The sequence below is a fragment of the Paramormyrops kingsleyae genome, chromosome 3 (assembly GCF_048594095.1).
Source record: "Paramormyrops kingsleyae isolate MSU_618 chromosome 3, PKINGS_0.4, whole genome shotgun sequence".
NCBI lineage: Eukaryota > Metazoa > Chordata > Actinopteri > Osteoglossiformes > Mormyridae > Paramormyrops > Paramormyrops kingsleyae.
In genome coordinates this window covers 3668928-3692411 of record NC_132799.1, presented here as the reverse complement: position 1 = coordinate 3692411, position 23484 = coordinate 3668928, and the positions used below count along the sequence as shown (strand labels likewise).

Here is a 23484-nt window from a genome sequence, read left to right as displayed (position 1 = left end):
AATTATCATCTGGGGGCACTTTGAGTTTGTCTGCTGGGCTGTGGTGCCTTTGTCTGCGAATCCCCCTTTTTTGGTTCCCAGGCGCGGGACTGCCACGGCAGTGATGGTGAAAAGGAGAGGTGTGCTCACAGAGGCTGCCCCCACCGCACATCACAGCGGCTCTATTTATAGGCCTGTGAAAGGGGGCCCCTTTTCCTCCAGTCTGGAGGAGGAGGAGCAGACGGTAGCTCCGCCCCCTTCCCTGCGTGTCGCGTGTCGTCCTGTAGTAGTGGCGATCCGCAGCTCCTTCCCACAGCGTACCGCTTCTGTGGGAGGCCTTTCGAGTTCTCCGGTGCTCCAGCTTCCAGCTTCCATTGGCCTGTGAGATAACTTACTGGATGCCCTCCTCGTAGTGAGTAGCCTTTCCATTTCAGAACCGGCTCATTTTCAGGCGTGTATGTATTGATTTTTACTGTTCCGACCAAAGGTAAGAAGGTCACACAGTGCTGTATTTGGATAGTTTGGTTCTCCATCTGTTTATTACAGTCTCAAGGTCAAGTGTTATCGTACAGGCTCATTCGGTACCACTGTGTGGTCCCAGGATGGTCCTGAGCCTCATGATCAGTGTGGAGCCAGAACCAGGTTGGTTGTAAGATACACCTGGGAGGAGGTCTTGTTCTTCTCCTTAATGCCAGCCAAGAAACTGTTTTTGCATGTTTTTCTGAAACTAGTTTTTAAAAATTTCGTTTTTGCTCTCTGCTGGCATATATATTTTTTCCTGAATGAATAGCATTTCCTTTTTATCTTTTCGTTCCTGACTAAAAAGTCCCTGTCCAGGAATCACACTCATGTGGTCCAATAGTCATGCGATTTTCCGACTTTCTGCTGAAATCTCAGTGACATTCAGGAAGTTCATTTTCTAAAAACAGGAAGTTCCATAAACCCTGTTTGGCATGATCTCGTAGCATGTGCAGCCATATGGGAGTAACAGGAAATCAGTCACACACATGACTGTGTGTTGGTTGGCGTAAAAATGGTTTTTATTTGTACTATGAGTGATGTTTGACAGGGTGTTTTTTCTGATTTTACTGGGAAATGATGCCTATTTCCCTGTCTGTGTGTATGTGTCCCACAAGTGATTTTGTGAAGTTGCTTATTTTTTGCGCACACTTATGTGCCGAGCTCACAGTCTCTTATTTTGGTTTCAGTGACTCACTGTAGTGAAAATAACTGAGTAGAACTAGGAAGCCATGATTCACTGTTAGATATGGTCTATCACGCCGTGAATGGAGCTCTAGGTCAGCTTGGGTAAAGGAACATTTCGAGCTAAATTGCTGTGGTTATCTGTGGATTTTCTAAAAGCCACATGCAGCTTAGATGGGGAGGCTGAATTGTTCTGGGTGGCCAGTGTGAATTTCTGTTGTTAGATGAAACATAGAGCAGTTTTGTGAGTAGTGATTTGTCTGTATCTCAGGGTGGTTCTTCGCTTCCTGGCTGACTGAGTGATGCTGGGTAATTGATGAGGAATGAACAAGGGGGCCTTTGGTTCGCTTATGACTTCATCTCTCTTATATCCGACCTTTCACTCGTGCTGAGTTGATTCAGATGGGGAGCTGGGAGAAAGCGATCAGGTCACATGGGAGCCCGTGTTGCCGGTGAACCATAGAACCCTAGTATCTGCGCTTCAGACCCTGATACCTGTCCTTCGTACTTTCTCTCCTGTGAACCCACAGACGGCAAGGAGGCCAGGAAGAGTGAGAAGGTTAAGGAGGAGGGTGTCAGCCTGCTGGGCCCGGAACCGAGCTATTTCGAGATTCCCACCAAAGAGCTCCGGGCGGCGCCAGAGAGCGCGGTCCAAGAGGTGCCCACGAAGGACACGCAGGAAGCGGGCGGCGCCCCCGCCACAGGGTCGTCGGCCGGCGCTCAGGGCCACGCCTCCTTCACCATCGAGTTCGACGACACCTCTCCTGGCAAGGTGACCATCCGCGATCACGTGTCCAAGTTTGCGCCGGACCAGCGGGTGCGGACCAGACGCTCCCCCCAGCAGGGCAGCCGGGAGCTGAGCACCCTGCAGGCCGCCATGATGGCCTCGGAGACCAAGGTGGCCGACTGGCTGGCCCAGAATGACCCGCCATTGGCCCGCAGGGAGTCCACCGAAGAGGACAGCAAGAGCATCAAGAGCGACGTGCCCATGCACCTGAAGCGACTGAAAGGTGAGGGGGCTCAGCCCGCATCCCATAATTCAGTGCGAGACATTCGACAGGCAGGCTCAGCTATTGGCAAAACCCTCGCCAATAAGAACCTTAAATTCTGTAGATCCATTGCCAGTTAGCATTTTTATTGTTGCAACAAAGTGACATATGAAAGAATAACTGTAGGACACACGGCTATTGAAAACTGATGGATGGAACATGGCTGTTTTTAATTAGACATCGAAAGAGGGTGGCTGAGAATTGTGGCTATCATGAATCAGAGTGGATTTGTATGAAAGTGTATTATGAGTAATTGTAACAGGAGATCCCGTAATGGGGGGTGCATTTTGGGGCTCCAAAAGTCACATGTTAATTGGTACTGAGTACTTTAGTAGTAAGCTGCAAATTGCTAAATGGGAGAACGGAGTGGTGAGAGAGATCCAGTGTGGATGGAGCATTTATAGCTGACGCTTACCTAGGAAAGTGTCCTTGCGGGAGAGCTACAGTGCAGAGCTTAGAACCGGAACCGTTTTCATTCTCCTCCTTGTAGTATTTGGTTGTGGGTCTTGGCTGCCACTGCCGATAGCTGCTCTGCTGACCCGCATTGGGGGGGAGGGGGGGCTGTCTTTCCCCATTTGTTGTTGCAGAGATTCTTGCAAGATGGGAAGGGGGGGGGCATGCATGCAGCCTTACCTCTCCTGCCCATCCTCCCTTTTCATCTGTCTTATAGTGGCTGTTTGTTGATTGTTTGAGCTTCGTTTTATTTCCAAAAAGCCTTATTTTCTTCCCGACCACCCCCCCTCTTTTGTCCACTTTATCTGGAGGCAAACAAAGGACATGCTGTACTCTGCATTGATGCCCTGAGCTGACTTTCATCCTGGGGAGGGATGGGGAGGGGTGGGGAGGGGGCTGGGCTTTTCATGTTATAGCCCTTGAAGGTAAATCACCAAGGATAATGAATTAGAAATTCTCTTCAGCCACACAGCTGCATAAATGTGTATTTTCTCCTGTGTGTCTGATTGCATGTATGGCTTCTTTGCATTGCACTGCAGGTTTATCATTCCTGTAGTGCAGTTGGGATTTCCTTCTCATTTCTGTATTTTGTCGGTAAAATCTGCTAAGAGTGGTAATGAATGCAATGAATTTTGTTCTAAAAAATTAAAAACTTTCCTGATTTTCTTCAGTATTTCTGCAGCATTTGTGGTGAAATTAGTCTGTGGCATTAAGGGAAATTTAATCTCTTGCAACTATTGTTTGAAAAAGAGCTGGCTGGCATTTTAGGGTATTATACATTTGACGGCCGACATCAGTGCAGGAAAAGCCTGCTGTCTGTCGGTCTGTGTGTCACTGCAAAGCTCCTCTCGGGTGCTGAGTCTTAAACGTTCTGCTTCATTTGAAATTCAGCGGATTACCGCCCCTCTCTTCTGAATTTCCCCGCTTCCGATGCAATGCCCGTGACAGAGCTGAGGATAGTTGGCACAGTGAGCCCCACGCCTCCCTCCCTCCCTCTCCTTCCTCTCTCTCCTTCCTCCATCCATTCCCCCCTCCCCTTCGATGTGTTTGTTCAGCGCCTCTGTACTGTCCTCCGACTCTGTGCTCTTGCCTCCTGGCCATTTTTAATTTTTTATTTTTTTTTGCCCTTTTCCGTCGATGATGGGGAGCATTTCTTGATCCCTCAAACCAGCTACCATGTCTCTCCTCAGCTGCCTCCCTCGCCGGCACTGAGACCCCGCGATGCGCCGCACCGGTAGGCAGCCGGCGAAGCACGCTTTCCCATCCTCCGGCATCTGGTGGCCGTCAGACAGGATGCAGGAGCGCAGGGATACCGATGCGTGGGGGTGCGCGCCTGCTGCTCTGCTGGGTGATGCGCGGGTGGCACGGCAGTTATTTTTTTTGTGCGTCGGGGTAGCACGCTTGACCGGGCAGCTTTGGCTGTGGCTTGCAGAGGCTTGCAGTCTTGAGGAGGAAACTTACTTCCAGAGGTGGTTCAGGGATAGAGCAGCCTTTCTCACTGCGGTGCCGTTTTTGAGGTGTGGCTCCCTATAGGTGTCCCTCTGCAGTTTTGATTGTCGCCTAGGCTTGGTGAACGTGAAGCATGGGCTGTGCACGGTGGAGATTTTATTTTCACGGTGCATCTGAGGTCTCGCCTGAGGAGTGCGGAGCGGTTGTCACCGTGGGGGAGGTGGCAGGGGCGGCGAGCGGCCGAACGGGAGCATGCGGAAACCAAACTGACTATGTCTGCTCCCTCGGGGGATTCTGTGTCGTTGCGGCGTCGGATGTAGGGGAGACTCGACGCTGCTGCCGTGAAGGTTACCGTGTATGTGGAGGGATAATGAGGGAGATGCAGTCTGACTCAAAGGAGCCCTGCGGGACCCTGCACTGTTATTCAAAGGCAGGGCTGTGAGTTACCAAAAGGATGCCTTTGTTTGCAGCTGGCCCATGAAAGCCTACTGTCCAGTGCCCTGTTGTGATTTCTGCCTCTGTGGCCTGGGACTGTCAGACCAGGCTGCATGTTATTTCCTGATTGCATTGCTCCCCCAGCAATCCCCCCCCTCACCATATACCATCCACCCCCATCTCACTCCACCCGCCCACTTCCTTGTAAGGGCTTTAAGCACACTTTGCAGTTCAGACCCGCGTGCATAAGGGATTCCGCCGCGGTAAAAGGGTGATGGTCACGTGAGCGTGTTTCGCGGCTCTCTCTGGCAGGCGCCGTGCCGATGTGCAGTGACCCCCCCGGACTGATCGCCCCCCTCCCCGTCTGCACAGGCAGCAAGCACGAGGACGGCACACAGAGCGACTCGGAGAATGGTGCGGGGCTCCGATTCGGCAGCCGGAGGCTGGCACTGGAGGAGCGGTTGCGGGGTGCCCAGGCGGCGCGGGCACAGGCGGGGTCCGAGGGCAAGAGTACCGAGGGCCTCGCTGCCGCCAGCCGCACCACCTTCATGATCGAGTTCTTCGACGAGGAAAACCCGCGCAAGCGTCGCTCGTACTCGTTCTCACAAACGGCACCTCTCATTGGGGGTGTGGCGGGGGACCTTCCATGCCCCACTCCTCCCTCCCGCCCCAAGGCTGCTATATCCGCCTCCTCGTCATCGGCAGACGGCAGCAAGGGCCCGCCCTCCTCGTTACCAGTGACCGGCCCCTTGGCCACCCGTGTGCTCCTCAAGCAGAGGTCAGAGGACCCCGGCGTGACCCGGGGCTCAGCCAGCGTGAGCCAGCAGACCAGCCCCGCCGACGACTCCCACAGGACCCCCCGCTCTGGGGAGAAGGACCATGACGACGACCAGAGCGACAAGGGCACGTATACCATCGAGCTGGACAACCGAAACCCGGAGGAGGAGGAGGCGAGGCGCATGATCGACAAGGTAAGGAGGAGCGGCACCTCCTGCCATCAAGTGTCTTTACAAACCATTAGCTTCTCCAGAAGATTCCCCCAGAGATCAGCATGTGTATAGCACCTTAGCAGCTGCACCTCTGTGGAGCTCTGAGTGGCCAAGGCTGTTCTGTAACCAGAGGGTTGTAGAAGATCTCAAACTCTGCCCCTGCTTCTGACTTGGTCTCCTTGTCTCTACACTGCTAAGCAAAAAGTGCAGTGCCAGTGGAACAGGAAAGATAAGTTTTATTGTGTGTCTGTACAGCTTAATGCTTTGGTTTGCATTCATTTCTCCATGGGCTTTTTTTAATTTCTGCAGAATTACTGAAACCGTTCACCCAGTCCGTAAGGCTGTAAATACCTTGTCGGAATCTTTTTGGTCCAGATAACATCGTAGATGTACCAGTTTTTGACAGCTCCTGTAGACCTTTTGGTTTCTGTTTGAGTAAGATCAGCCTGAATGTGAAGAGGTACTGTTATACAGTGCGGCTTCGCTGGCAGCACTCCAGAAGTGTCCTGAAGCATTTGCAAAGCATGCTGGTCTTGAGGAACCATGATGTGTCTAATTACTTTTCTGCCTCGGCGTACCCTGTCAGTATTCCCTTCCCCTGCTCCGCATAGACCCCTTGGAATTCAAATGACCTTCAGCTCAAAATTAACCATGTCTGGGTGGTGCTAAAACACAAAAGGGTGATGATTGTATTTATGTGTGCATTTTTGAGATTTAATTAAGGCCTGCAGTGTTGCTAATGAGTCCCTCACTGTACCACACACTGCTAAATGGAATTAACTCAACAAACAGGGAATTCTCCAGGCAGAAACTGAGAATTGCTAAAAGTCATATTAGTTTTCTTATTGTTTTTTTGTAATTTTTTTTAATAGTTCTACATCTAGCAAAAAAATGTGGTGTTTTCTAGTCCCCCCACCACCCCCCACTGGGACCACACCGAAACTGCGTATCTGCGGTTGAAGGGCCGCCTTTGATGCTGAACAGCGTTTGTCTAAATTGAGTGTTTTGCCCAAGGTTTCCAAAGCGAGGCCCCTTCTCTGCCGCCTGGCTCAGGAGTGCCGAGCTAATGGGTCTGTGGAGGCGTGGCCCCAGGCAGGACGGCGAACTGAACCATGTGACCTGGGAATGGGGGGAGGAGTAAGGAGTGTGTTTTGGGGATGGGAGAAATGATGGGCGGTGCAGAGAATCAAAGGAGAACCCCTTTGGTATTAGTGTGGGGGAAAACACTCAAAAGGGTTACAGCTGGGTGTGTTTACTGGGGACTAGGGTAAGCAAGGCTTGGTGTTGATCGGAATATGGAACAGATGAGCTAAATGAGTGTTCCCGGTACCTGCCCTCACCCCGCCTCGGTCTCTGCGGAGGAAAGCCATTACACATTACTCCTGGTGCTGAAAGAACATCGAGGAAGCGTGTCGTCTCACACACAGACAAGTCTTTTCGTGCATTTGAAAGTTTCTTTGTGAGTAGTGAGATATTTGGTGTTATTTACACGTTTGTTTTTCCTCACTGGCTTTTTACAAGTGTTATACAAGTCCTGGAACGGATCTGACCGTCCGTGAAGATGGTCTTCAGCTTGTGTGATTTTGGGTCCTTCTTCCAAAACCATATTTTGAAGCTTTAAGCTCTTAAAGGCTGGAAGTTCTCTTGCAAACTGGGAAGATCTGGTGATGAGTTGATTCCCTTTTTTATGCAAAGCCCTACATCTCTGTCATGGTGGAAAAGATGCGTACTTATGGTGTTTAACGGCGAAATTGAATCACTTGCAAGGTTTCCACCACAAATAAGGTTTTGTATTACAAATGAAAATGGAGGATATTGCTTCCTGTGTCCTGCTTCCATAGGCCTAATTGAAATCAATTTGGCCAGTTTCCTGCCAGCTGGTCACAGGGATTAGCAAAGCTTTCTAATGATCACCAGCCAGTCTTGCTAACGGAAGTTTGATGGTAGCCCAGTGTTCGTTATTTTATCTCGAGTGAACTTTATTATTTAAGTAAGAACTGGTTGCGTGAAGTAAACATCTTTGTTGCCTGGTGATTTATACTTTTGCGTCGAATCGACAGTTTCTTGGGCTTTGGTGCAAACCTTACGCTGTAGGCTGACGTCCAGCTCCCCAGAAGTGTAGCTACATGTCACGGTGATGCAGACTACAAGAACATGATGGGTCCTCTTGGTACCATTAATTTTTTATGGCCGCAAAGTAAGCGTACATCCCAGTTGTGCTTATTATCGCTCATTGAGACTGAAGCGTTATTTATTTCTAGCATTAAATAACCCACCGTGGGCATCATAGCAACAGGTCTACAGAACACTCAGGATGACGGCGCCAATTTCACTTACCTCCATTATGAATAAACTTACTTTACAAGGCTAAAAAAAAGTTAAAAGTAGTATAGACACTAACTTTAGAAGGGAAAGTACATAGAAAGTGACTTTTGAGCGGCTAGACATTGTTCCTAATTTGTCTGCGGGAAGTTTGGAGCAGCAGAAATACAACCAGGAGCCGATAAATGGATTCTGTTTACATGTTTGTTTCTTTTCCGTTTCATTTGTGTGATTTAACAATTGAATACATCGCAGGGCGGGAAGACAATAACTGCGACATCTATGTATCATCTAGTGTTTTGGCGGTGTAGTTGCTGTATAAGTCACAGTATAAGTCAGCCTTAACAGTTACGATTAACGGCTTTTTCTACAATCATTCTGCACAGGTCTTTGGGGTGGAGCAGAGCACTGATCCGGCCAGAGTCCGACCTGAGCACCATGACACGCTGAAAGACTGGAAGACCTCGGTCCAGGGGGAGATGAAGAAGTCTGACTGTTTGCCGTCAGAGGTAACAGTACTAATAACTGATCTTCTTTTGGTGGACCTTAGACGAACAGCATTCTAACATTGCTATGACAGGTAGAATCTGAATCGACCAAACACACAAGACCTACTGTTTTTCCATGTGAGTGTCCAGCTTGAGTTGAATTTAGCTCTGTGCCTTTTACAGAGAGGAAATGATTGTTCTTCTTAACCGAAAAAAAATCAGGAAATGATGCAGTTCAAATTTAAACCACAAAACATGCATAACTTGTTCTAGCCTGGTATATTGATCTAAGAAAAGGGGGTCACTTCAGACGCAAGTGGCTTTTAAGAAACAGTGCCACCTGGAGGCTGGAGGATGACTAACATCTCAAGAGGAAAATGTGTTTTGTGGGCTCTGATTTTAAAATCCAACCATTCATGTTGTTAAGGTGTTGGACCTTCAGGTGATGGTCAGGAAAAAGAATGTATAGAAATGTCGACCTCATCTTCTGTCAAAGCCACTGCTGGATCACTCGTTCCCTTTCTCTTTACCTCCTCCTCCCGATTTCTCTCGCTCTCTTTTTCACGAGCACTCCAGATATCAGTGTTATCCGGAGAGTGAGAAATTTTGCGGCTGACCTACTTCACTGGAAGATCAGTAACAGTGCAGCCTTCTTTGCCGGCTGCTACCACCTACACCAGGGCAGGATGTACCCTAGCTGACACGGGGAAATGATCACTGAGCACCTTTTGTTTTACATCAATAATGCATCCATTCTTCTCCCACTATCAGCTCTCCCCTACAGAGCAGTTCGGAACATGTCTTAGCTAAACTTTACTGTATAATTAATGATTATAATGTTGAGACTGGCTGCTTTATCACTGAAAAGCAGGATACATATTTAATTTTCTTTAATTTAAATTCTATATTTGGACTTCTAAGTTTAAACATTGTAAATAAAACTACTGTGATAGTTGTTGCCTTTGTTATTTAGAGTGATTCTGAATTGTTCCAAATTGTAATTAATTAATGAATGATAAATAGTAAAACATGAATAAGCAAATGCTTTTTCAAGCTTTCCATGTTAAATCTTACACCATTTGCAAGCTGATTGATGTCAGAGGGATTGTCCTTGTAGTGCCGCCCCCTCCTCTTGCCCGGGGCCTTAGTGTAACCCTCTTGTTTCCTTTTGGATCTTAATGAGGTCATGATAATGACCAGGGCCTCTGCCCATTGCCGCTCCTCTTTCGCAGATCTTTCCAGAAGGCCCGGTTGCCGTGGGCAGCCCACGCTGGGTGTCTCAGTGGGCCACGCTCGCCGCCAATCACACGCGGACGGACCCAGAGGGCTCCGGAGCTGATTCGCCAGCCTTTGTCCACCAGGAGAAAGGTAAACCGTGGGGGTGGACATCTGTGTAATTATGCAGGAGCGCGCCAACAGCAGAACAGGGGGGTAATTCCTCAATGACAGAATAAGAAGGCCATGGAAAATTCTGGAACATAAGCATTGTGGGTGTGTTAGTGGTAGTACATCGCAGGCAAGACCAGCTCTCCTTTTGGGTGACTGGTATATCACCATGGCCTATTTCCTGATTCAAGGCTGTAGTTGAAATGTTTCTTGGGTTGCGGGGCAGTTGGCATTTCATCAACATGTCTTCCAGAAGCTGATGCCAGTGAGTCCGGCGTCTCCATCAAGAGCGCCACGTCCACCTCCAGCCACGGAGAGCGCAAGCGGAGAACCCTCCCCCAGCTCCCCACCGAGGACAAGGCCTCGGATAGCTCGCGGGGCAAGCCAGGGAAGGTGGGCCTGCGCTCTGAGATCGGGGAGAAGCAGGACACGGAGCCCCAGGAGAAGGAGAGCCAGTCGGATCACAAGGGCCGGGCGACCGCAGCCAGCCGCCGGGTTACCATGGAGACCGAGGTGACGTCCACCGTCAAGCCAGGCCAGACCCAGCAGCAGGAGACCAGGGCGGGGTTCTCCAAGCCCCCGGCTCGGGCCCCGGGGAGCGGAGAAAAGAGAACAGACGAGGGACGCAGGAAGAGGACCGAGGACAGGGCCGTGCAGGGCAAGGTCGCAGACGGGGCGGAGAAGTCGGGCAAGCCGCTGGTGAGGCAGGGCAGCTTCACCATCGAGAAGCCCAGCGCCAACGTGCCCATCGAGCTCATCCCGCGAATCAACAAGCAGCCGGGCGCCCTGCCGCTGGTGCGGGACCGCAGCGACTCCGTGGGCAGCATTGACACGGCCACGCTGCTGAAAGACACGGAGGCCGTCATGGCCTTCCTGGAGGCCAAGCTGCGCAAGGAGAACAAGCTGGAGGCCGGCGAGCAGCCAAGCTACCCGCGGGCCGGCTCCATCTCGCCCGAATCCGACGTGGACACAGCCAGCACCGTGAGCCAGGCGGCGGGTGACGGTGACCGGAAGGCCGCACAGAAGCGGCGGACGCTCAGCAGCCTGCACAAGGAGAAGACGGCCAGTGGGGGCAGCTCCACCACCAAGAGCGTGACCGGAGCCCGCGAGCGCCTGGACAGGAAGGGGAAGAGCCGCCCGTCCGAATCCCGGCTCGAGGCCCACCGCTCTCTGCAGGCCGGCTCCAGACCCCGGCAGCCGTCCGTCGACCTGACCGACGACGACCAGACCTCCTCCCTGCCCCATTCCACCATCTCGGATGTCCTCTCCTCCGACCAGGAGACGTACTCGGGCCGCTCTCATGGCCGGGGCCAGTTCACCTCCACCGACGAGCTGCTACATTCCAAGATGGAGGCCGGCAAGGGCAGCAAGACAGTAGTGGCCCCGCCTACCGGCGCGGCCGTCGCGGGGAAACCGGCCACACTGCCCCGGCCGCGGCCTACCCGCGCCTCCCTGCTGAGACGGGCCCGCCTGGGGGACACCTCCGACACGGACCTGGCCGACGCGGACCGGGTGTCGGTGGCCTCCGAGGTGTCCACCACCAGCTCCACGTCACGGCCGCCGTCGGGGAAGAAGGCTCCCTCGCGCATCGACATGCTGGCGCAGCCTCGGCGGAACCGGTTGGGCTCTCTATCGGCCCGCAGCGACTCAGAGGCCACCGTGGGCCGATCCGGGGCCTCATCGCGAGGCTCCATCTCTGCAGAAACGGTCCTGCGGCTGGGGCTCCGCGTCGGCTCCAACGCCGACGGCAAAGTGGTGCCACGCATGAGGGCCAACAGCGTGTCCAAGCTGCCCGACGCCAAGGCCAAGGCCGCCTACTCTATCCACAGCTCCCCCTCTGGTGGGTCCATATTAATACGCTCCATGCATACATATGCGATGAGTCCTGAACATTGTCATAAAATTACAACAAAGATAAATCGGTAGGGTGACAAACGATGTTATATCTGTAACATTTGAACGTTGAGTTAAAATTACGTCAGTGAGCCTTAAATTGCAGGATTGTTTTTAAAGGTGGAGGACAGATGGTTCAGTTGCCATTCGGGTATTTTCAGGTAGTTAGCACCAATGCTAATTCTGTGCTAGCAATGCTATTGAAATAACATTTCAGTGATTAAATGGGAATAGAAACAAGGTCGTTTAGAGCTGCTTGCAGCCCTGTAGTGTCTATCTGAAGTGTGTTCAGATGATTTCATTTGAGGTTAGTTATATTGTGCTGCATTGAATAGAAATTCTAGTTTCAGAAGGAAATGTTGGGTAGATGGCAGCAGCTTTCGGTTCCTCCGTCGTCAGGGGCGTCACAGTACCCGCCCTTGTTGTGATCTGTTTGTGTCGTCGCCGTCATCATCATCATGTGCGTCTTGTCCTGTGGTGAGCCGTGCGAGCGAGCCCAGCGTGCCAGCCGTGCCCAAGTCACGGTGACGCTTTTTCACAAACCAGGCTGCTTGTCCCACACAGAGAGCGTCGTGCCCGGCCCCGAAAACGTCCCGTCTCTGGAGGAGCTCCTGGGTAGTGTACCGGGCGCAAGCCCCCCCGGCCACATGTGGTGATCTGCATGTGTCCGTCCCCTTGCCCCCCAACCCCCCCACTCCGCCCAAGCTGACTTGGCAGTGATGACTCGGTTCCCACAGCGATCCCTTCCCCCCCCCACCCCCTGAAAGCATGACACGTCCCTGAACATCTCCTGTACCCACTCACCATTATTACACTGACTTGCAGGATGCCCCCAGTACTTTGTTTTTAAAAAATGCACTATAGTTTGTTTATTCAGCTGGAGTTTCTCCTGAATTGCTGATGTAAGCAACTGGTGCTTTTTTTGTGGGGCACTGTCAGGATTTAATCACGAGGCGCCACCTGGTGGCCTGAGTCTGCTTTCATCATATTTGCTGATAGAGATGCTCTTTGTATTATGTCATAAACACGTGGTAGCACACCGCCATGTCATCACTGCTCTGCAGCTCTGAACGGAGAAGGAAAATCCGCCAAATCCCTCTTACTGAGAGTGGTGTCCCCACTGGTGTTGTGTGTTGGTAGCAGGTTAGAATGAAGGGGCAGTTTGATCACCCATTTGTTAGTGTTTTTAACTGTTTTAACAAAACCTCACACCTGTGTTCCATTGTCATTACTTTCTTTGTACTAATTAAGCAAATCTCTCCAAAGATATCACGCATGGCATTTATGATCGTTTGGCGAAATCACTCGCGTGTCGACCTGGTATAACGTGCGGTTGTCCAGAACAGAACCCATCGGACCTCTCTCTGACTTGTTGCCCTGGGTTCTGCTCACTATCCATTCAGCTGCCACTGTTGTGATGGTTCATACGTAGCATCTAACACAAGGCTGCTTTTAAAATCACTATATTGAGAGTCTGTGGCTTTTGCGGGTTCAAATAGCAGAATGCAATTTACACTTTTAAACCATTCCACTGAAGTCCTTTAGGTACCAATATTGAAAACCATCTTTGAAATTCCACAATATATTAAATAGAAATTTATCATTAGTTTTGAGGTGTTTAAGCTCAAAGGCCCCCTTTGCTGCCTTGTGTTAGAGGGTAAGTAAGAATTACTGTTAGCTGTTTACTCATTTAATTAACAGAAACATCCCTAACACATTTTCTCAGCCTTGTGCAACACAAGACTCACCTAACTACTAACAAAGGCCCAGGGGTCCTGCATCCGTAAATCCCTTGGTAACCTTCGTTTCCCAAGTTGTCTCGGCCGGGTGCACGGGATAGGTATAATCACGAAGACTGACGAGAAGCCGGTACTGTAGAGTTCTGCACTTTCCACAAACTTCTTTTAATCAAAATATGTGCGCACCTGAAGTGTGCAAATCCAGTTTTTGTAATGCAAACTCACACAAGCTCATCCTGAAAGCCTCCAGGATGATCTCATGCTTTCGTTGGAGGGCGCAGGCCTAGATTAGCCCTTGTTTCTCACTGTTTACTTTGGTTTCCATACCTCCACACTAAATATACGTAGAAGCTCCTTGATCTTCCATAGAAGAGGGTCATCAGCAGACCCGGGCACAGTGGTGAAGGGTGTGTGAGAAACTGAGCTACCAGAGTAATCTACCAGCATCTGTCACTTCTAGGAGCCACACTGACAAGTGTCAGACACTTCAGCAGTCTTGGCGTTTTTGGAAGAACGGTAGCCATTTTTGTTTTATTGTGCGATGGAAAATGAAATTTCACACTCGCACTGATGGCAGATGTTTAACTCGAACGCAGGGGTCTCCAACTCCAGTCCCGGAGACCTACTATCCAGTAGGTTTTCTGTCCCACTCGGCTTCTGATGGGCCACACCTGTTCCTGGTACTTACTGGTACGCTCTCCAGGACCGGAGTTGGAGACCCCTGCTCTAACGTGTCACAGCCTTCTGCTTCATAGGGTTTCCCATGTTTGTAGACTGTCGCCCGTACTGAGGGAAGCCAGTCTGGTTTTGAACCAAACTGACTCCGCCTGTGGCCTTGCCCCCGCCCCCCCCCCCCCCTTCGCCTGCAGCCAGCAGCCGGTGGCGACGCCTGCCCCCAGAATACGCTTCCACGTCCGAAGACGAGTTCAGCTCCAGTAGGAACTCCCCCAAGCACGCCCGCCTGCGGCCCGGCACTGCCCTGCGCACCGCCCGTCTGGGGGGGTCTGTCCCCACCACGCCTAGTCCCATGGCTGGGGCCATGAAGCACCGAATGAGGGAGCAGGAGGACTACATCCGGGACTGGACGGCTCACAGCGAGGAGATCGCTAGGTACTTATCTGCTCTCGCTCTTCACATCTGGGGCACCGTGGGCAGGATGGGACTGACTAGTATTTATTTGGTCTAGTTTATTTCAACCTAAAGCATAGTGGTAGGAAATGACTTAAATATCAGTGTTGCCATTTGTATGACAATCAGCGATTCCGTAATTAATCAATCCACGTAACATCCTTAGCGACACGCGATGTCTGAAGGAATCAACAGTCCTGTGTATCATGTCCAAATTGAGTCCTGACTCCCCCAAAGAGACACCTTACAGTTCTGTCATCTGACCCACACGCTGTGGACTTTCTGTGGCTGATCAGTCATTTTGCAGCCCCACCAGGGTTCAGCGGTCGGCCTCGCTGTATAACATGTGGAGTGCATATTTGCCATGTTTGACACCTACAGCAGTTTGTTGGTTCTCTTGTTAAAATGTGTCACTGGAGTGTGGTCGTCATGGGAACGAGCCACTTAACTTCATATTGGATGCCTGATTGTATTGTGCTTTTCCTATAAATCACTAATGGCTGGAGTTGGAATTAAAATTCAGCCCTGGCGTCTTTCGTGAAGAGCGAGAAAGCTGCCAAGATTAATTTAATATGACACTACAGATTTAATATGGTTCAAGTTAAGTCATCGCTTCCAAATCTCCAAAATGTATGCAAAGTAATTGTCATTACCACTGTTGTACACTAGAGGGACCCAAATGCTGGATTCTCAGTAATCAATAGCTGTGGTTTCAGAACAACACTGTGAGAGAGATGCAGGGGCCTGTACTATGAAGCGGGGGTTACTGGCTTATCGGGGTAACTTGTCGGATTTAAGGTACCACAGTTTAAATGGACTTTGTATCCGTTCACTTACATTTTGCCCAGACTACCTTAAGCCAGTAACCCCACTTCGTAGTACAGGCCCCTGGTCAGCCACCTAGTGGCTGTAAATGAAATAGCCTTTTCCTGATAGTGAACGTTACCAATGTGTGAGAGCTGATGGCTGCAGAAGCCCATCTGATGTGTAATAGGTTATTTCCCTGTGTGCGCAGGATCAGCCAGGACCTGGCCAAGGACTTGGCCATCCTGGCGCGCGAGATCCACGACGTGGCGGGCGAGATCGACTCGGTCAGCTCCTCGGGCACGGCGCCCAGCACCACAGTAAGCACTGCGGCCACCACGCCAGGCTCCGCCATTGACACCCGGGAAGAGGTAGGGCCATCTCAGGAAGGCTTGTGCAAGGTTCTTTCTTTTTCTTTATTTCCCCTTGCCCCCCCCCCACCCCGGCATGACAAACCATGTGTTTTGCTTTGCTCAGTGTCTGTCCCCCCTCCCCTTTATAAAAATGTAGACATGGCCATACATAATATTTTCATATTATGTATATAGAGAAAAAACACTTTTGTGTTCAGCTCACTCCATGAGGGTATTAAACCAGACATGAATAATTTGTATATTTCATTTAAAGGCTGACATTTTAACTTTTTGAAACGCAGGCTGACTTTTGTCCTAAATATCTACTGCACTGCTTGTTTGTGCAACGCTTTTGAGAAGGAAAAGACTAACAGATAATTGAGAGAGATTATCAGAACCTGTAGAGGGCACCTCTCTGTTTTCAGTAAATAACTGAGAAGAGGCAAGTTACCTGCTTGGGATCACAGGACTATTTACCAGCCGTCTGATTAAAGTATCCCCAGGTGACACTGAGAATCTTGTTTGATACATTTGGCATTTGTTGGTGCATAAATGGAATTCCTTCCAGGTCCGAGTAGAAAATATGTGCTAATGTACAAATTCAAGGGTAAGCCAAGTATACAGCCACACATACTGTTACCTGGAAAGGAAAGCATTTTAACTTCCACTTTGATGGTACTTAGCGATGATAGATATCTTTTTATTGAGGTCACCTTGTGCTGTCTACATTTTTATAAGCGCCGTTCCATTTGCCATAAAGTGCCGTCGTTTCTTTCCTTCAGCCTCCTTCCATCTGCAGCCTGCTAATGTCTAACAGCCTGACGCTCGTGTGTCGTGATGCGAGAGAACGTGCGGCCAAAACCTGTCACCCATGGCTTCTGCCTCCATCCCGCTTTTCCTCATGGTCCATGAGGATAAGACCCCATTGGCATTTCGAGCTGTAGGTGGAAAGCCAGACAGACATCACCGCTGTAGTAGACGTAGACATAACTCTACCCTCTAAAAGGCCTTAGCACTGCAGATTAACAGAACTCCTGAGCTGTTGCTGGATCTGTAATCCCCAGACAGACCATTAGCCTTACACTACATGACAGATTTTGGAAGGCACCACGGATGTGTGCAGCTAACAATAACAACATGTTCTGTGTCGTGTCGTGTGACGTAGAGTAGGTGTGAATGTTCTGAGTTGAGTGTGCAGCTGTGAAGACCCTCCTGAAAGGCTGGAGTACAGATTGTAGATTGTGCTCTTGATTAAAACGTGTAAATGTACAGGAAGTACACAATGGATAAACTTAATCCAAAGGACGCCATTCCTCTGGTGGTGAAGAACCGGGACACTACTAGGATAGCTTATGTCACTGTGGGGAACAGTGGGCCATCAGAGATGACGTTACCCCCCCCCCCGCTTTCTGCCCTACCCTTCCCCACACACACAAACCCCCACCACTCACTCCGCAGCTCGTGGACCGCGTCTTCGATGAAAGCCTCAATTTTAGGAAGATTCCACCCGTAGTGCAGACCAAGGCCCCCGAGATCAACGGACGTCCGGTGGAACTCCGCCCTCGAGCCCCCGATAGCCAGGACCCCCAGACCGCCCTTCGGCGCCGCACGTGGAACCGTGATGAGGTGGGTCCATTCAAGTCAATTCCAGACCACTCTGCAGCCATGGCCAAAAGTTTTGAGAGTGACATAAATATTGATTTTCACGTAGTCTGCTCCCTTACTTTTCATGACGGCAATTTGTATAAACCGCAGAATATTATGAAGAGTGATCAGATGAATTGCAATTAAGACCCTCTTTGCCATGAAAATTAACTTCCAAAAAAACCAATTTGCGCTGCATTTCAGCCCTGCCACACACAAGGACCTGCTGACATAATTTCAGTGATTCTCTCGTTAACACAGGTGAGAGTGACAAGGACAAGGCTGGAGATCACTCTGTCATGCTGATTGAGTTAGAATAGCAGACTGGATGCTTTAAAAAGAGGGTGGTGCTTGAAATCATTGAATTAATTCTTCCCCTGTTAACCTGCAAGGAAACGCATGCAGTCATCATTGCTTTGCACAAAAATGGCTTCACAAGTAGTAAGATTGCACCTAAATCAACCATTCATCGGATCATCGAGGACTTCAAGGAGAGAGGTTCAGATGTCGTGAAGAATGCCTCAGGGCATCCATGAAACTCCATCAAGTGCCAAGACCGTCTCCTAAAGTTGATTTAGCTGCGGGATTGGGGCACCATCAGTGCAGAACTGGCTCAGGGGTTGCAGCAGGCATCTGCACGCACAGTGAGGTGAAGACTTTAGGAGGATGGCCTGGTATGAAGCAGGGCAGCAAAGAAGCCACTTCTCTCCAAGAAGAACATCAGGGACAGACTGATATTCTGCAAAAGGTACAGGGATTGGACTGCTGAGGACTGGGGTAAAGTCATTTTCTTTGATTAATCCTCTTTCCAGTCGTTTGGGGCATCCGGAAAAAAGATTTTCTGGAGAAGAAATGGTGAGCGCTACCATCAGTCCTGTGTCATGCCAACAGTAAAGCATCCTGAGACCATTCATGTGTGGGGCTGCTTCTCAGCCAAGGGAGTGGAATCACTCACAATTCTGCCTAAGAACACAGCCATGAATAAAGAATGGCACCAATACATCCTCCGAGAGTAACTTCTCCCAACCATCCAAGAACAGTCTGGTGACAAACAATGCCTTTTCCAGCATGATGGAGCACCGTGCCATGAGGCAAAACTGATGACTAAGCAGCTCTGGGAACAAAACATCGACATTTTGGGTCCATGGCCAGGAAACTCCCCAGACCTTAATCCCATTAAGAACTTGTGGTCAATCCACAAGAGGCGGGTAGACAAACAAAAACCCACAAATTCTGACAAACTCCTAGCGTTGATTATGCAAAAATGGGCTGCCAGCAGTCAGGATTTGGCCCAGAAGTTGATTGACAGCATGCCAGGGCGAATTGCAGAGGTCTTGAAAAAGAAGGGCCAACACTGCAAATATTGACTCTTTGCATAAACTTAATGTAATTGTCAGTAAAAGCCTTTGACACTTATGAAATACTTGGAATTATATGCAGTATCCCATAGAAACATCTGACAAAAGATCTACAAACACTGAAGTAGCTAAGTTTGTGAAAACCAATACTTGTCATTCTTAAAACTTTTGGCCACGACTGTACTACAGAAATTCTAGCCTCGCTTTTTGAGGCTGCTGGGATAGGCGTCAGGCTGGCTGGTATTGGCTGGCTGGTCAGCTCTGGCGTTCTTTTCTTCTAACGGCAAAAGCAGCAATAATGAACATTATATCAGACGTCCAATAGGGGAGGCACTTTTCCCTTCGGAAATCCTGAGTTCTCCAAAACCGCAACATCTCTTCGGTGCCTCAGTTCTTTTTGTTGCGTATCATGCTCGTGATAACATGCTTGTGATGTCATGCTTGTGATGTCATGCTTGTGATATCATGCTTGTGATGTCATGCTTGTGATGTCATGCTTGTGATATCATGCTTCTCTTGTCAGGCTGTGTTGGACAGTTTGCTCCTCACCTCAGTTTCCCAGCTGTCTGGAAAAATCCGCCAATCCGTGGACAAGACAGCTGGAAAAATCAGGTAATGGTCCTGTTACTTGCATGTTTGTACAGAGTTTCAGCTCTATAGGTATATTCATCATAAAGCCAATTGAAAGATGGCTTAGAATATCTTCTTATCTCTTAGTCATCGGATAGTTTCTTATTGGGTTCGGTATTTGTTTATTTTCCTGTCTTACAACGAATCCATATGAACAATGATCAGCCAGATTGTAGTGCACTTCTTGATCCAGCAGGGGGCTATATCAGACAGAGGATATTCTGTCTGTCTGCCTTTCTGCTTTGGCGAGTCTGACGTTTCAATTCAGGCTTAATTGAAATGTAGTGAGACACACAGATGTATCTAGATTCTTGTTTTCATACCCAATGCTGCTGAATTCAAAAGAGCAAGCTGATAAAAAAAGGTTTTCAAGCAGGAGGCGACTTCATCCTGTCCTGTTTGACACATAAGACAAGCTCAGGGACGCGTCATCGTCATTGTGTGGCTGGCCGGCTGGAAGGACGCAGGTCGGCGCTGACAGGCTCTTCAAACACACATCCTGGGAAGAAAACTCGTTTTAAAAATTCCCTTCTAACAGGCTGAAACTAATTAGCTGTCTTGCCTTTGAGCTAAAAACACATTTTGATTCTTCTCCTTAGACAGACTTTCAGCATTCTGGTACCACACCCTAAGAAGCCATTCTGAGCCCCCATCTCTCCCCCCAAAACACACACACACACACACACGGGATGCAATATTTGCAGCACCAATTTTATCAGGGGAAGCTCACATCTGCAGCTCTGGGAATTAAAATGAGAAAAAATGCAAGGCCATAGTCTTAAAAGGCCACACGGGGCTGCACTGAGGCAGACAGTCAGAAAGGCAGTGAGGCAGAGAGTCAGAAAGGCAGTGAGGCAGAGAGTCAGAAAGGCAGTGAGGTGAAGAGGCAGAGAGGCCTGGACAGACGTGCAGCTCCTAAGCTGAAGGGTGAGCGAGAGGCTGCCTCTCTGCTGTCCCTCCACCCCCACCACTGTACCGCCTCTGACCTTGCCATTCATAATTTAAATACTGTGGCCCATTGGAGCTTTAAATGCTAACCAGGACCGGGTCTCGCTGTTTGCCATGGACACCATGCTGTGGTATTCACAACGGCCCTGATTGGGTGCCCTGACGCCATTAACCCCCCCCCCCCCCCAGGATACTCTTTAAGGACAAAGACAGGAACTGGGAGGAGATCGAGAGCAAACTCCGAGCGGAGAGCGACATCCCACTTCTCAAGACGTCCAACAAGGTGAGTGGGCCACTTCCTTTCCAGCAGTGGATTCTTGCAATGATCAACTGCCCCCAGGGGATTCTGGGTAGGTTGCAGACTCCCCCACATGCATTCTTCATTCTGTTAGATATTGCTGACTTTCTGCTTAGTTCAGCCACATTGCCTGTTAAGTACATATGGGTGATAGGACTGAAATATCCCAGCCTTCAATATCAGTATAAAAAAAGCGCAGAGGATCTCCATATTCCCTTGTGTGCTCTTAGGCTCAATCCAATATTATTATTGCCTCAGGGTGTGTTTATTCCAAATTAAGTGGGATGACGATCCCAGGAAGCCTCACAGCCTTGGTGGAGAAGGTGGGCTGGGCTGTTTTCTCCGATTCCTCGCAAGGGTGATCAATCACACAAACACCGAGGCAGAAATTAGCATCATCCAACACTGACTGCCAGGACCAAATTTATGTGACTTCCCTGTTGCTTACCGAAAACCTCTTTAAAAGTTTATGATCTATTTTTCTGGAAATAAATAAATGTTTAGGTGTTTTATGTGCCTGCAGTCTAAACATGGTTTGATGCCAAGAACATGACCTTTTGTCAAGGAAAGTTTAGATTAAACCCCCAAAGTAAATGGACCAAGACTTCACCTCTGTGTCAAACACTGCATAACTCAAAAGTTGAATTTAAAAATAAAGGACCTGCTGAAGAGTTTTTAAAGTGTGTAACTAATGTGATGGTGTAGTTCCCTGTGGCCAACGCTGGCCTCGGCTGTCTGGTGTCGTCTGCACCCGGTAGAAGGGGCAACACTGAGAGCTATAAAACACTGCAAGTGGGAAGATCAGGTTCCTGATTCTGGTCGGTGGAAGCTTGAAGGCGGCAGGCCAACAAAGACCACAAATCCCACCAAATAAACCTAAAACACTCCTAATATAGTGCATACAGTAGCCAAGCCAAAGAGCCACTGTGAACTGAGTCCTGCCCCTTGGGGGGGGGCGGCTAGTAGCTCTCAGGAGGTGCAGGCTGGTCGCTTGTCGGTGGGGGATTGAGAGAGTTTGGCCTCCGATTCCCAGCGACTGTCTGGCCCACATTCCTCATCCCGTTCCTGGGCCTGTTTGTGATTCTCTGCCCGGTACCTCTGAGACACCAGGCCTGTCCGGCTGAATTAATTCATGACACGCAAGCTTAGTTCTGCCTCACCTTCTGCGCTCCCCTTTGGGCCAGTGAGGCGTGGTCCGTACTCCCCCTCAGGCAGAACAGGAGAGGAATGGCCCTTGACCATGTGATGACTCCGATTTACATGTTTACACGGTTGCCGTCGAAGGGCCCAGTGCTGCCTTCCCGGGAGTCTGACAGCTGATGATTTCCATCCAGTTAAGCGTGTCGTCACAGGCTGGTGGAGCCCTGAGTTGTGGGCAGGTAGCTCTGAAAGAAACTGCTGATGTAACACTGTTGGGTGCAGCAGGTCCTGTTTCTCAGCGGCGTGTTGGACCTGCAAGGCAGGCGATCGACATGGTTACAGACCTCGGGTCCCGGTGCTGATTAAGTCCTGATGTACGAGCTCGTTCCAGAACAAAGGTGGTGAATTCAGCAGCAAAGGCTGCAGGCCTGGACCCTGTAAATCTTTTGTTTGTTTATTTTTTATTTGCCCGTGCCTGAGTTTGGGTCAGTCACACTGCAGCACTTGGGTTTGCCAGCTAAGCGAATCTGGGCCGTGATTAATGGTGGCTTCTTCCCAGTGACGATGGAAATGTGGGTGGCCTTGTACAGCCTCAGCTGGACAGCTCCAGCCTCTGACGGATGTCCAGATACCCAGTCCTCCAATAATCACTGAGATTTATTGGTCATTTCCATGCACATAACACAGCTAGAGGTCAACCGATAAGGGTTTTTTATTGGCCGATGCTGATTTTTTCGGGGATGGGGGGGGGGGGGCGATGGACGATATTAGGCCCATTTTCTTAAGCAGAAAAATAACAAATAACACAACTGCTTAAATATTTATTTTACATTAATAACATACATAAATAATTTAACTCTAAGTATTAATCACACTTTAAACAAGAGAATGATAATTTTAAAATGATCATTGTGATGATCAAATGTGGTTTTTATTTTCTGTCTCATTGGCATTTCATGATTCAGTTTTTGGCAAATGTAACAAAATACGTTTCAAAAGTGAGTTGGTTTCAGCTTTGTGGCTGGTGTTCATCAAGTGAAACTGGTGTAAGCGGCTGGAATTTAGAACTCTTACTTTTGGTTGGTGTGCAGGTTGGCTGCTGTAGGTGACTGCAAACCACATTACAGCCCCGGAGAAGAGAACCCCACCCAGCCAGCACTGTATCGACCATATAGTCTGATTAATCGGTCACAAAATGCTTAAAAAATAGGTGATTTTTCTTGGTTGTTTGTTTTCAGGCCGATCAATTTATTGACCTCTAAACACTGGAAAAAACTTTATCGTCCTGAAAACGGGGTATATGAGCATCTTCCAGGATGACACGTTCGTTTCCTTCCATGTTTTTCGCAGTCCTAAGATTAGCACCTACAGTGCAGATCATTTGGCTGAGTTTCCTCTGCTGCCTGACAGTGATGACTCTTCCATGCTTGCAGAATTACATGAGCCCGACCCATTTGGGCACCAGAGGCGTGATGCAGTCATTGATATCTCCCCCTTCCCACACCTCCCCAAACCCTCCTCTTGTTCCTCTCTGGCATGGCGCCCTGCAGGAGATCTCATCGATTCTGCTGGAGCTGAAGAGGGTGGAGAAGCAGCTCCAAGGTAAGGCTGCTGCAAGGGGGGGGGTTATTTGGCCCTGCTTGTGTTCCTAATATGAACAGAGCGAGTTGAATTTCATGTGCGCCTTATTTGCAAACTTGCGCAAATGAGGACAAGAGCCGCGCCCCCTCACCCACACCCGGCCCCCTCACCCAGCCCCCTCACCCACACCCGGCCCCCTCACCCAGCCCCCTCAC

General features: G+C 49.6%; 1 protein-coding gene across 16 annotated transcripts in view; it reads left to right on the top strand.

The window, feature by feature from the left end:
• The window catches only part of cep170ab (centrosomal protein 170Ab), a 48880-nt gene that overhangs the window by 22529 nt on the left and 2867 nt on the right, over positions 1-23484 (top strand). For 3 of the 16 annotated variants that reach the window (XM_072709417.1, XM_072709407.1, XM_072709408.1), the window contains 12 exons: positions 1713-2192; positions 4881-5539; positions 8266-8388; positions 9600-9735; positions 10007-11593; positions 12211-12261; positions 14255-14495; positions 15508-15718; positions 17129-17296; positions 19196-19284; positions 20440-20533; positions 23239-23290. In XM_072709417.1, the coding sequence (XP_072565518.1) occupies positions 1713-2192; positions 4881-5539; positions 8266-8388; positions 9600-9735; positions 10007-11593; positions 12211-12261; positions 14255-14495; positions 15508-15718; positions 17129-17296; positions 19196-19284; positions 20440-20533; positions 23239-23290 (3891 nt within the window). The remainder of the gene's footprint in view (positions 1-1712; positions 2193-4880; positions 5540-8265; positions 8389-9599; positions 9736-10006; positions 11594-12210; positions 12262-14254; positions 14496-15507; positions 15719-17128; positions 17297-19195; positions 19285-20439; positions 20534-23238; positions 23291-23484) is intronic. The other 13 variants (XM_072709421.1, XM_072709422.1, XM_072709419.1 and 10 more) reach the window with 13 other exon arrangements.